This window comes from Mustela nivalis (assembly GCF_964662115.1).
Source record: "Mustela nivalis genome assembly, chromosome: 12".
Taxonomy (NCBI): domain Eukaryota; kingdom Metazoa; phylum Chordata; class Mammalia; order Carnivora; family Mustelidae; genus Mustela; species Mustela nivalis.
Genome location: NC_139031.1, coordinates 15114109 through 15128831, shown reverse-complemented (window position 1 = coordinate 15128831; position 14723 = coordinate 15114109). Strand labels below are relative to the sequence as shown.

The 14723-nt window shown below is 38.4% G+C and overlaps 1 protein-coding gene across 4 annotated transcripts in view; it reads right to left on the bottom strand.

Moving 5' to 3' along the window:
• DGKI (diacylglycerol kinase iota) overlaps nt 1–14723 on the bottom strand; it is a gene marked incomplete at its 5' end in the record, with an annotated part of 437574 nt that overhangs the window by 156396 nt on the left and 266455 nt on the right. For all 4 annotated transcript variants that reach the window (XM_082693877.1, XM_082693879.1, XM_082693878.1 and 1 more), the window contains 2 exons: nt 6762–6873; nt 8305–8378. In XM_082693877.1, coding sequence (XP_082550003.1) covers nt 6762–6873; nt 8305–8378 — 186 coding nt within the window. The remainder of the gene's footprint in view (nt 1–6761; nt 6874–8304; nt 8379–14723) is intronic.

Here is a 14723-nt window from a genome sequence, read left to right as displayed (position 1 = left end):
ATAAAAGATTAAACAGCCTATTAAAATATGCAAAAAACCCCCCACAGTTCAAAAAACCAAAAACCACGCAAGGTAACGATAAAGTTAACACAACGTGTCCTTACTCACACAGGACATAATGGGATGGACAAAACACACATGATTTCTCTCTTTCTTTCTAGGGATGAAATTTTATTTTCACCTTCCCTTCTGTTTCATCAAGGTGTAATTTTAGAATAGCTTTTTGTTTCTATCTGTGAACACATTTCCAGCACCTGTGGGATGTTGTTACATCTTAATAGGTATTCATGTTCATTGTTGTTGGGCAAGTAAACAGAACAAACTTTCTAGAAAGCAGTTTTATAACTGTTATTAAGAGGCTTTAAAATATTTATGTCATTAACAGTAATTTCTTCTGTGGGGATATGTCATCAGATAGTATTTTAAAATGTGAACAGAGGTTTACGAGTAATTATTACAGGATTATTTACACCACCATGCATCCAAAACCCTCAATATTTCATAAAGGAAGCTTTTCATAAAGGAATAATTATTATATAAATTGAGATAATTATATATGAAAGAGTAGACAGCCATTTGTGCTATGGGTTTAACTAATACAATTTCTTATAAGTTTAAAAACAGAAATATAGCAATTGGAAGAAAACATACCAAAATATAAATAGCTACAGATCATTTAACTATGACTGATATTTTTATTTTTAGTTCTTCGTGTTTTATCAAAATAAGCACACATTTAATATTTTTTTCCTGAAAAAATAAAGAATATACTCTCTGGTGTATATAAAACTTCAGCCCTGGGAATTTCTCCATGTGATTTCTCTCACCAAATAACCTTTAAGCTTTTCTACTTCATAAATACAAAAGAGCTTACATATTTTAATTTCAATTCACATAAAGAAAACTGGCTCCACTTTCTTTAAAGTTCAGGAGACTGAAATCTTTGGATTTCATACTGCATAGCAAATTCGGTGACCAGTGCCTCAATCTGTATAATGCTTTGGTCTGTCCTAGAGTTTTAGATTACTTAGAAAAAGACTCAACATGAAAAGATCTCCAAAACCATAAAGGAAAAAAACCTGAGGCAGAAATAAATACAAATTACAGTGTCTGATTCTGGTCTGCATAGAATCCAGAAAGGGAATCAGGCGGCGCCTGGGTGGCTCAGCTGGTTAAATTTCTGATTCTTGGTTTTGGCTCAGGTCATGTTCTCATGGTGGTGGGGCTGAGCCCCTGTTGGTAGGGAGACAGTTTCCATAAGCTCATGGTGGAGAGATTAAGCCCCTCACACTGGGTAAGGAGTCTGCTTAAAATAATCTCTCCTTCTTCTTCTACTGCCCTACCCCTCAGCCCATTTGCTTGCATGCTCTCTCTCTCTGAAATAAATAAAATCTTAAAAAAGAAAAGAAAAAGGTAATCAGGTTACCAAGAACTCAATGAAGAATCATCTTAATTCTAGGAATGCGTTTCAACCAGGGAAACAAACTGAAGACTACTGTTTTGAAGTTTGCAATCACAAGATAAAGAGTCTAAAAGAAACAGTGTTTTTTTCCCACCCAGTAATTCTGTTTGAGTCTCTCTTCAAGTGCCACTCTGAATATTTTAAATTCACAAAAATATATACATATACCCAAATAACCACAGTCTTCTGTTTATGCAATCATGTTACACAGATGTCGTTTTCAAATAATTTATGCTCTTAGAAACATAATCAGCATAATAGTTTCAAGAAACATGAGACCCAAGTCCTGGAAATGAAATTCTTTCTTCTAGAACAATAGTGTATTGTTATATGAGCAGTCAGGTAAGATGTGAATGAAAACAGAAACATATGCCCATATTCTTCAGAGAGCATAGGATGTTCAAAACTGTGCAGTATACACTACATTTAACTCTGCTTTCTTGAAGTAGAATTTTTTTTTTTTTTATCTTGGAAGCAATCTAAAGTCACTAGAATCTGAGATCCACATTTGATGCTAGCTGCTATGTATTTTTACATGATTCGTATCATATAAGGAGAAGAAATAATTGATGTACTTTTGGTATTCCATTTTCTCTTCACCAGCTTCTATCAACTATTATTCTTCTCCTTTTCCTACTAATGGGATGGGCGGGAAGGAGATCTGAGAGACCCCCAAACCCTCTCCCCCAACCTGGAAAGATCCCATGAGCTCTAAACATATATTTCAAATTGTTTCTATCTCCCTAGGTGCCTTATAGGAGTTTCAAATTTATATATAGAAGTGTTAGATGACTATATATCTATATATCACAATATATAGAACCATTAATAACACAATACATAGAACTGTTAAATCACTATGTCATTCACCTGAAACTAACAACACTGTATATTAACTAGCCTGGGATTAAAATAAAATTTAAAAATACAGTTAAAAAAAAACCACAACTCGTTTTTTGGCAATATTATATTTCTTTTATATTCTCCACATCTCTAACATATTCACCATTTACCTCATGGCCTACCCTCGCTGGCCAGGATTCATGTATAGTCCTTTTTCACCCTCTACAGTAAGTCACCGTGACTGAATAACCCTTGAAGTTGCGCATCGCCCCCCGTCATTACCACTTTCTTCCCCGGATTCCAGGCCTCCCATTGCTGCCCCTGGGCTTCAGTACCAACATCTTGCCTCCAGCAGGAAAGATTCTGGTCACCTTCCACCCAGATATCCAGGCAATCTTTCTAAACTGCAAATCTGATTCTGTCTCATTCCATCTCTCCCAACCTTCCTGCTTCATGGTTACAAAAACCTGGTCCTGTCCTATCCTTTCTCCATAGCAGCGTCTTTCTTCAGCAGATGTGCCACCGCTGAGCCATCATGAGAGCTCGGGGACACCACGTTCTCTCAGGCTCATTCCCCCACAGAACGGATGCTCACAATCTCTTCCGTAGGCACTCCTGCCTCCTCTGTGCAATTTTTGCTGATTTTCCCATTTAATAAGCACTGCTTGGTTTCAATTCTTCCTAGCTCTACACATGCCTTTCTCCTAGAATTTGTGAGGCCAGAACGCAGTAATTGCTTTTTTTTGTGTGTCCTCCCATAACACTGAACTGTGGGCACCCTGAGGACAGGGCTGGTCTCTGGGTCCATTTCGTATCTGTTTCATGTAGCAGAGTGTCATTTATGAATTCAATAAGAATTTGTGGATTAGTAAGTGTTCAATAGATATTTATGACTAACATTACATGAATGAAGACAGGGAAACATTTTAAATGACAAATATTACCTGAAACTTATAAAATTCCTATTAATTAGAGAACATCAGTATGACCTGTATTTCCCATGGGCTGCTTGGCCTTTCATGATCCAGAACCCCGAGTTACCCAGGGTCACTTCCACTGTACCTGACTTGCTAAGTATTTGTAAGTCCACCCAGATTTGAGGGGAGGGTACACAGACCCAAATTTGGAATGGCAAGCATCCTAAAAACTCAAATCCGTTTAAAACAATGGTCACCATCCAAAGATGTTAGTAATTACTTATTTTGAAGACATATAAATAAAACAAATCTGTTATCCTGCTTTTCCTATACCAATTAGGTAACCAAGCAGCCAAATGATGGGTGAAATTGCTCTTTATAGAAATATTCCAGTTAATCAGTGAAAAAGGATAGAATTAGAATATCACTCCTCTGCCAATCTCTAATGATTGCTGGATCCAGACAATGCTTATCAGGGACCACTAGTCACACCGGAGAGACAACTAGATATTACCTATCCTCTTCCAGAAGAAGGAAACACTAGCCACAAAGTAGATTTGGGGGCTGGGAGGATCCGCATCCAACCAGCAACTTAAAGGAAACAGCAAGGGAGAGGATCATGTTAGCTGACAGCTCAGGAATAATCAGCACAATTCAAACTCAGGGAAGCATTACAGGATGAACAGCCTGGTTTCTTCAATAAGTAAATGAAGAAGGTAAAGAGACGGGCAGAAACCTGTAGATATGTAAGAGTCACGTTAATCAATTACAATGAATAAATTTTACTTGGATCCTGGTTCAAACTCTCAGAGCACAAGGAAGCAAGGGACATTTGCAAGACAACTGGATGTTTGAGCACTTCGTAAATGGTAATATTCAGATGCTACTGCCTTAATTTTTTTCAGATATAAGGCATATAGTTGTGTTCATAAGTCTTATCTTCTAAAAACACATACAGAAGTATTTATAAGTAAGTGATATAATGCCAGAGATGTGCTTCACATTAATATAGGGGCGGCAGTCAAGGTAGGGACAGAAAGAAGATTGCCTATGTGTTGAACATGACATACTGTTATAAGCTAGGTGATGGCATGTGAGGGTCAATATATTGTCTATTTTTATACTGGGCTTTTCTCATAACAAATACTTATTTAAAAGCACATTTTGCTATTTCCCCATTGACCGTGGAACAAAGTCAAAACCTCTAGATGAATCCTGTAATCACTCCATGATCTGGTCCTTGCCTAACCACTCTCACTTTTCACCTCCATAAAATGAATTACTGTTCTCACAGAGGACTAGGATCTCTCGTACTTCGGAGTGTATGGAAATTTCTCTTTCTACAGAATGCCCAATCCTCCTCTTCTTCTCCTGGCAAAATGCATTCACTCTGCCACATTTGCTCAAGCCAGCTACAGGTACCAACTCTCTGTTGTGTGGAAGACACACACTGGAGTGATGGATACCCACCACCTGCCACTCCTGGCTGGCACTCCACCCTTTCCTGCCCTCCATGCCCTGTGAGCCTGACCTACTCAGACTTTATCAGTAGCCACTTGTCCCCTGGGATCTGGTTAGACTTCTCCAGAGGTAGGCACCAGTGGAAGATCTTCAGGGCCAAGAAGAGTGGGGTGGTCTATCTAGGGCTCTAGTTCCCTCCCTGCCATGCTGGCAATGACTCACTGCTTCCACTCAGCAAACACTACTCCTATCAGGTGGTCCTTCCCAAACAGTTCTTCTTCTGGTGCAGCTGACTGCGTCTTTACCTTTGGACGTTCAGCTCAGGAATACACCACCACCCATCATTCCTTTTCACAAACCTACTTCACTATTTGCCGGGTCCCTCTACAAACTCTCCTCCAGTTACCCTGTGTCAGTTGGCTATATCTTTCCTGTCCAGACACTATGCATTTATCAACAAAAATAACCCAAGCAAGACTATAAAAAGGACCTGACATAGATATGGGTTGAGAAATTATAGAAGATGGAGAATCAAAAAATATTTTATAGAGAAAAAGTCTGTGCAATGGTCCTGTGGTGCAAAAGCAGCAAGAAATGTTCAAAGCTAAGCTTGACTTGGAAGGCTACCTGAGCTAGAAAGCAAAGAGGGCAGTGGAAAGGCTGGAGAATCAGAGAGAAACAATCTTGCAGGCCTACATTTCGATTTTGATACTGAGAGCAGTGGGGAAGTATCTAATATTCTCTTTGCCCCTCAGCCCCCCACCCCAAGCCTAGGTGAAGGATCATCTTCTCTTCCACATTCCCTAACAGTCTTCTGCCACATTGTCAGGCTCTGACACACCGATAAATACTCCATAAATATTCACTGAATCCATGAATAAATGAATGAGTAAAACACATGGGGCTGGATTTGAGCCCCTTTTTTGGTTGCTTCTAAGAATTCTTCCTTGCACAGATCCTTCTTGAATTTATGCCTACATTTGGTCTCAGCTGGGTCTTTGCCTGTATTTAGCACACAGACCTTGGGAAAGAAAGAGCTGAACTTGAGCTAGGACCTGAAAATAAGATCAATGCCAGAACAATCTTCACCACTCAACAATCATTTCACCCCAGAGAGGGCAGACTTCAGGAGTGCCATGACCATCTCGGGTGATAGACACTCTTGCCACAAGCACAAGAGGCTATTCTGTCTGATCTAGTAACCTGAGGTGATTCAGGTGGATCCAGTAGGGATCCACAGGATGAATGACAAAGAGAGCTGTTTTGTCTTATTTAGAGCAAGGAATACAACCCTTTTACCTTCAAGGCATAAGGCATAGCACAAACCGCATACGAACCAGGGATTGCAAGGAAAAGCTTTTAACTTTTCCACTTTTCGTTTTATAAACTGATAAGGTGGCCTGATTTACATCAGGTAAGATGATAAGTGTAATTTTTAAATGGTTTCCTCATCATTCAATAAGTTGAAATACATAGCTAAAACCTGCTTGAAATTTCCCTTACACTATAATTCACAATTTAATGCAAGCAAACAAAATTAAAATGCAAAGGTGATCTCAACACTGTAGCAAATGAATATTCATCATTGTCACAATAGTGATGTCTTTCTTTATTCAGGTATTTTGTGATAACGGAGACAGCCACCTCATTCTTAAGCAGGCATGAAAAAGAGGAATGCACAGGACCACTTTCCTTTCTACCTAAACAAAGGTAGGTCCTTAGTGAAACAAAAAGCTATCAAATGGCAAGGTTTCTGCAATGCTGCTGAGATATGTCTGGGGCAAAATGCTCTTTAATTTCCCTAAAAATGCTGCATTTCATTCTGGTAGAAAATTAATCAGGAAAATTAACAAATAGTATTTATTTTTGAAAATCAAACAATTGAGCATCAATCACCTTGGTGACATAAAGAATTATCTTCTGTTCTTGTTCTCCCCAAGCAATTCTATATTGCATAAAATTGATCAATTTGTAAAGTAGGAGAGGAAAATGTAAGGCCACAACCCAGAAAGTCTACGAGATGAATAAACTCCGGAACTAAAATGTATTTCATTTCACTAAAATATTGTATTGCTCACCAAAGAGGCCATAGTGAATCCAATGACTTCAATATAACCATCGTCATGACGCTGAGGTTCAAAGTCATGGTGATCTCCTGGGTTCCCCCAGGGCATTGTGCCGGCACAGTATCTGCAAGATAAGATTAAAAACAGAATTAAATTTATTCCATCACTCTTACGATTGTCATTAGGTATTACCTTAGAGGGAGATCCAACGTGTATCTCGCCTAAGAACAGTTTTCTGTTCTTGGTGCATACCTTCTGATTGAAAAAAAAAAAGTGGACTTTCGTTTCCAAATACCCATCTGTGAAAATGGGCCACAATTTTATAGCAAAAGCGTCTCATGGTAGCCAAGTGCCTCCTAACTCATTATTTATTAACATTTATCCCTCAGTGTTCCATTACATCTGTTTTCTATTATATGCCATGAGTTACCCATGGGCAGTTCCAGAATTTGGTCTTGGAGGAAGACACTGCATGCCAGGAAATGGAGGTGGGTACACAGTGGTCATTATGTACATAGCTAAGATAACAACCACTGGGAAGGTAAGCAGACAAAGGTAGGTGAGGAAGAGTGAGACAGGTATGAAGAAAAGATGAGAGATGGAGAAAAAAGAAGGAGAAATAAAGGAAACTGGAAGAGGAATGATGAGAAGGGGAGCAAGAAGAAAAACAGAGAAAAAAATTAAAGGAGCTAATGTCTCCTGACAAAATAATGTTTTCTGAGAATCAAGGTCTTTTATGGAAATAATGAAGATGAAAATCCTTCTGGAATAGGATTGTAGGTGACTATACTGAGCTTTGCCAAAAGTAATCAGGAGACTGTTTTCCTAGCCTTAGATTTACATACAATTCTCATTTTGATTAAATTCAGTCTAAATAGAACTTATCTGCAGATTTTGTGTCTGGAGTTGTGTGGTTTGCAAGTAACAAAGGGTCATAGATTCATCTCCAAAATCTTGGCGTGGGAGCCCAGACTTTAATTTTGTACCACTGAGAAAATGTGCTTATTTTGAGTCTAGTTAATCTTAAATATCCCTTTCTCCTGAGGTATATAATAGCACCAAAGAGAGTTGACATCCTGGCTAGAAAATGCTACTCTAATTGATCCTATTTCTTTTTTTCAAAGCAATCATCTAGCAACAATTTTGAATGAGTTCCATGCTAAAATCAGTTTGGATGGTTTCCTAACAGCTTTCGGGAAACTGAGAACAGGGATTTATTCAAGTCTATTATTCTTGGGAGGTAGGGGCAATCAGTAATTGAGAATTGTATTAAAATGTTCCAGTAAATAGGGGCGCCTGGGTTTCTTAACGATGGGTAAGTGCATAGCACACATGCCACGTCGCATTAAAAAAAAAAAAAAAACCCACCCACCACAGAGAACACTAACAAACTGAGGAGGAAGACAAAAGGATCAGACCTGGAAACCCCTAACGAGCCAGTGAGATACCTTACTTTCACTGTTTGTGCCCTGGACATTTTCTGTAATGAAAACCGATAACCTCAAGTCAAACGGAGTTCACATCAAACCAAAGAAAAAGGACGAACAGAGCTTACCTGGGTATATTTAAAAATACTATACACTGGAACTTCAGTTCCTGAATCTTTGGAGTGAGATCTGTTCCATCACACTGCAACAGAGAAGAGAGAGGGATTGGAAGTAGTCATGAGTCTAATATATATGTTATATATAACTACATATCTATATATGTGTAGATATTAATATATATATAATACATATATGTATATGCACATATAATATATATGTAATGGTCTTCCCCTTGCCCTCAGCTCTGCTTGAGCGAACACCTGTGACTACAACTGAAAACGTTATTGTGATTTTAACTTCAGCAGACCCAGGGTTCAGAGCATGGTTTTGTTCTGGTATAAAAACAAAGCTGCCATTTGACTAAAATGATTTTTCTCTGGCTTCATAAGCAAAGGAACTGCTGTCATTCTTAACCTTGGATTATTAGATATTTTGACTTGCAGTATCAACCAAAAGATTTATGAACGTTTAAAGGAATAAAAAAGGAAGCCTTGAGTTCAGGCAGTAATGATCTGCACCACAGTTACCCAGGATGGTTATTTGCTTTCTGAGATCAATTTTTATTTTGAAAACACCAAACATAACATTTTGAAAACTGCTTAAAAGGAATATATACCGCAAGCTTTAAAAAAATAAAAACTATTATAAATCAGTGGTATCTCCATTAGGGATCTATCCACTCTTACACATTTCATGTCTTACAGGCTTGGGCTGGTCTTCCGAGATAAACTACTTTCCTGGACCTGGATCACGTCCAAATGTGACGTGAGACCCCAGGGTGTCTCAAGGGCCTCAGGCTGGCTTGGCCTCAATACCTCTGTTCCCTCAACGGTTAGCACTTCCCTTGAGCATCCTCTAACTAATCAAAGAAAAGCCTTCATTTCCCTTTCTCATTTCCCACTGGGAATGACAAAAGTCAAGACAACTCTAGTCACCACTATAGACTTCTCAATGTCAAAGGTGTGCTTTTTTATTTGCTCCCTAAACCCTCACCAGAGAATCCCCCATTATCTTCTCTTTGGGAGAGCAGAGTAATGCATTCCCAAGCTCCCTGTGAATTTTTAAAGACTTCTTTAAAAGGAGTGTTCGGTCTGAGAACAGTGATTCTGCTAGCATTAGTGTCTCATTGTTTTCCCAGCTCATCTGAATGCAGCCTAATTTTCATAAACACGCTCCAAAAATTATTTCCAGGAAATATTATAGCCCTAAATAAACAAAATATTTTAAGATGTTATTTAGAAAGGAATCAAATTCTAAATATTGACTGAATATCCTCAGACACGATGAAAACAGTCTCCCAATTTAGGCACTTGGAATGAGCTGATAGAGGAGTATACCAAAGAAAATATCTTAAATTATCAAAACTGAGTGCAGTCACTAAAATTTTTGAAAACACCGTGTGATACACTAATAGCACACAAAGCAGTACTGTTTACCTTATAGAAAAAAAAACTATAAAATTATTGTGTTTAGAACAGAAATCCTTTAAAATTTTCTACCTTTTCTTCCTAAGAAACATGTCAGTGATTCTGGGAATTTATCAAATTATACAAGAGTGCAATTTACCATGTATCTTGCTTCACAAAGCTTTCTTACATATTACTGCCTTTAAATTTTGTATGTCTTTAGAACAGTCCTTGGGTGGCTCTGTTGGTTAAGCATCTGCCTTTGGTTCAGGTCATGATCTCAGGGTCATCTGCTCAGCTGGGAGTCTGCTTCTCCCTCTGCCAACTCCCCCCAGTTCATGCTCATGCTTTCTCTCTCTCTCAAATAAATAAAGAAAATCTGGGGGGGGGGAGCAGGGAAGAGCAGTAGCTTTCAACCTTTCTCCTATTTCAAACACATAAAGGAAAGAGCCCATAAAATACGTTCCTATACCCAAGCTCACATATTGATAGATCAAAAGAAGAAAACATGGGTAAGGAGGACAAATAATGCTATACAAAGAATTTTATTATTGTCTTATGCTTTTTTGATGTAGTATTCATACAGACTACATTTATGAGAAAGAGTAACTACTACCTCAGAAACACAGACCTCACGGCAGCAAAAATGAGATGGTCTGTTTTTACCTCTACATGGGATCGCTCTAGCTAATCTTCTTTCCATCTCTCACTCAAAAAACATACAGTGATGTCCTTATGGAAATATCCTGTTTCCCTGCGTGACACATCACGATGGTCCCTAGTTGTTGTTTCAAAGGCTTGTCTTCTTATGCCTGTTTTAAACGAGGAAGGTAAACCCTTCTGAAAGGTTACATGATACCCCCAAAGTCAAATACTTCATAAAGGCAGAACTAGAAATAAATCCCAAATATTTGATTTTGTTTCTAATTTTTTTTCATCACACACACACACACACACACACACACACACACACACACACACACGATAGGATTACACAAACCAATTCACCTGCAATCTTGCCTGTACTGGCTGATACCAAATCTTTCCTAGTTATCGGGCTGCCATTTTGGCCTCTTTGCATTTGGATTATTAGATATTTTGACTTGTAGTATCAACCTTCTTTTAATCCCTGTTATACAGGCAGGCACAAATGAGACGTTTATCATCGGGGGACTGGTAGATGCAGTAGACAAACTGTATAGTGGTTAGGGAGTATACAGAGTTTGATTTCACTGCAGCTGATCTGAAGAGTCAATCTATTCAATATGGCATTGACCCCTGAGCAGGTGCCACCACCATTCCTCTCAATGTGAAAAATACTGGAAAAGTAGGGCGCGTTTATTTTAGGTTGGGTTGCCAGCAGCTAAAGAAAGGGGGAGGTTGCTGTTACTTTAATAGCCATAATTTTATGAATAAAGACCTTCATAGTTCAGGGGACCACTGTCTTTCTTGCCTCCAGCTTTAAGAATGCAGTACTTCTACTTTCAAGAGTCTCTGCTATCAAAAGATGCTTGTTTCCACTGCAATTGTATGAGAACTGAACTACCTGAAAGCGATGCCAAGGGTTACTGACACCACTGGTAATGGCCTCTGTCTCTTCTTTCAACTGAATCAGAAGACTGATGTCTCACACACGCTTTACTAATCGGTGATTACACACTTTTCTTACTGACATATAATTCACATACAGTGTTATTACTTTCAGATGTACAACATGATGCTTCAGTATCTCTATACATTACTCAGTGCTTATCCAGTGAAGTCCTCATCCGTCTCCAACTACCATTTTTATAATCTCACTGATATATTCCCTATGCTGTACTTCTCATGTCCATGACTTATTTTTTAACTGAAAGTTTATATCTCTTAGGCCTCTTTATTTCACCAATCTCCCCACCTACTTCTCCTCTGGCAACCACACGTCCAATCTGTGTTTAAGAGTCCTTCGTTTGTTGGTTTTTTTTTCATTATTCATTTGTTTTCATAAATTCTACATGAAACTGAAATCGTATGGTCTCTAACAGACTCATTTCAGTTGGCATTGTACCTCTGAGGTCCATCCACGTTGTTGCAAATGGCAAGATTTCGTTTTTTTATGGCTGTGTAATGTTCCATTGTGTGTGTGTGTGTGTGTCCTATCTTCTTCATTCATCGATGCACACTTGGGTTGCTTTCGTATCTTGGCTATTGTAAATAACGCTGCAATAAACAGAGAGGTCCATATATCTTTTTTTCATTAGAATTTTCACTTTCTTTGGGTAACTATCCAATAGTGGAATTACTGGATCATATAATATTTTTATTTTTAAATTTTTGAGGAACCTCCATGCTGTTTTCCACAGAAGTTGTACCAATTTGGATTTCCACTAATAGTACACAAGGATTCCTTTTTTCTCCAAATCCTCACCAATACTTGTGTTATTTCTTGGCTTTTTGATTCTAGTCATTTTGACAAGTGTGAGGTAATACCTCTCTGTAGCTTTGATTTGCATTTCTCTGATGATTAGTGATGTTAAGCATCTTTTCATGTGGCTTTTGGCCATCTTTAATCTTCTTTGGAAAAATGTCAATTCAGGTCCTCTGCTCTGCTCATTTTTCAATTGGATTCGTGTGTGTATGTGTGTGTGTGTGTTGCGTTGCGTAAATTCTTTATACATTTTGGATATTAACCCCTTATCAGATATATCATTTGCAAGTATCTTCTCCCATTCCGTAGGTTGTCTTTTTGTTTTGTTGATGGTTTCTTTCACTGTGTAAAAGCATTATATTTTGGTATTGTTCCAGTAGTTTATTTTTGCTTTTGTTTCGTTTGCCTCAGGAGACCTACCTAGAAAAATGTTTCTATGGCCAGTTGGAGATTACTGCTGTTTTCCCCCCAGGAGTTTGATTGTTTCAGGTCTCATGTTTAGGTCTTTAATCCATTCTGAGTTTATTTGAGGGTATAGTGTAAGAGAGTGGTCCAGTTTCCACAGCACTATCTGTTGAAGAGATGGTCCTTTCCCCATTGTATATTCTTGCCTCCTTTGTCATAGATAAATTGACATATAAGCATGAGTTTATTTCTGGATTCTCTATTCTGTTCCATGGACCTATGCATCTATAATTGTGCCAGTATGATATTGTTTTGATTACTACAGCTTGGTAATATATCTTAAATATGGAATTGTGTAACTCCAGCTTTGTTGTTCTTTTATTTATTTATTTTTTAAAAATTTTTTATTTATTTTTAAAATTTCTTTCCAATGTTCCAGAATTCATTGTTTATGTACCCAATGCTCCATGCAATATGTGCCCTCCATTATATCCACCACCAGGCTCACCCAACCTCCCACCCCAGCCCGCCAAACCCTCAGTTAGTTCCTCAGAGTCCACAGTCCCCATGGTTCATCTCCCCCTCCAATTTCCCCCAACTCCCTTCTCCTCTTCATCTCCTCATGTCTTCTGTGTTATTCCTTATGCTCCACAAATAAGCAAAACCATATGATAATTGACTCTCTCTGCTTGACTTATTTCACTCAGCATAATCTCCTCCAGTCCCGTGTATGTTGATACAAAAGTTGGGTATTCATCCTTTCTGATGGAGGCATAATACTCCATTATACATATGGACCACATCTTCTTTATCCATTTGTCTATTGAAGGGCATTTTGGTTCTTTGCACAGTTTGGCAACTGTGGCCATTGCTGCTATGATCATCGGGGTACAGATGGCCCTTCCTTTCACTACATCTGTATCTTTGGGGTAAATACCCAGTAGTGCAATTGTGGGGTCATAGGGTAGCTCCGTTTTTAATTTCTTAAGGAATCTCCACACTGTTTTCCAAAATGGCTGCACCAACTTGCATTTCCACCAACAGTGTAAGAGGACTCCCCTTTCTCCACATCCCCTCCAACACTTGTTGTTTACTGTCTTGTTAATTTTGGCCATTCTAACTGGTGTAAGGTGGTATCTCAATGTGGTTTTGATTTGAATCTCCCTGATGGCTAGTGATGATGAACATTTTTTCATGTGTCTATTAGCCATTTGTATGTCTTCATTGGAGAAGTGTCTGTTCATGTCTTTGCCCATTTTTTGACATGATTATCTGTTTTGTGTGTGTTGAGTTTGAGCAGTTCTTTATAGATCTTGGATAACAGCCCTTTGTCTGTACTGTCATTTGTGAATATCTTCTCCCATTCCGTGGGTTGCCTCTTTGTTTTGTTGACTGTTTCCTTTGCTGTGCAGAAGCTTTTGATCTTGATGAAGTCCCAAAAGTTCATTTTCTCTTTTGTTTCCTTTGCCTTTGGAGGCACATCTTGAAAGAAGTTGCTGTGGCCAATGAGAAAGAGGTTACTGCCTATGTTTTCCTCTGGGATTCTGATGGATTCCTGCCTCACATTGAGGTCTTTTATCCATTTCGAGTTTATCTTTGTGTATGGTGTAAGAGAATGGTCTAGTTTCATTCTTCTACACATAGCTGTCCAATTTTTCCAGCACCATTTATTGAAGAGACTGTCTTTTTTCCACTGTATATTTTTTCCTGCTTTGTCGAAGATTAGTTGGCCATAAAGTTGAGGGTCCTTTTCTGGGCTCTCTACTTTGTTCCACTAGTCTATGTGTTTGTTTTGTACCATGCTGTCTTGGTGATCACAGCTTAGTAGGAAAGATTGAAATCAGACAACGTGATGCCTCCAATTTTGTTTTTCTTTTTTCAACACTTCCTTGGCAATTCAGGGTCTCTTCTGGTTCCATACAAATTTTAGGATTGTTTGCTCCAGCTCTTTGAAAAATGCTGTTGGAATTTTGTTCGGAATGGCATTGAATGTATAGATTGCTCTAGGCAGTATAGACATTTTAACAATGTTTATTTTTCCGAACCATGACCATGGAATGGTTTTCCATCTTCTTGTGTCATCTTCATTTTCTTTCATGATTGTTCTGTAGTTCCTCAAGTACAGATCCTTTACCTCTTCGGTTAGGTTTATTCCCAGGTATCTTATGGTTCTTGGTGCTATAGTAAATGGAATCAATTCTCTAATTTC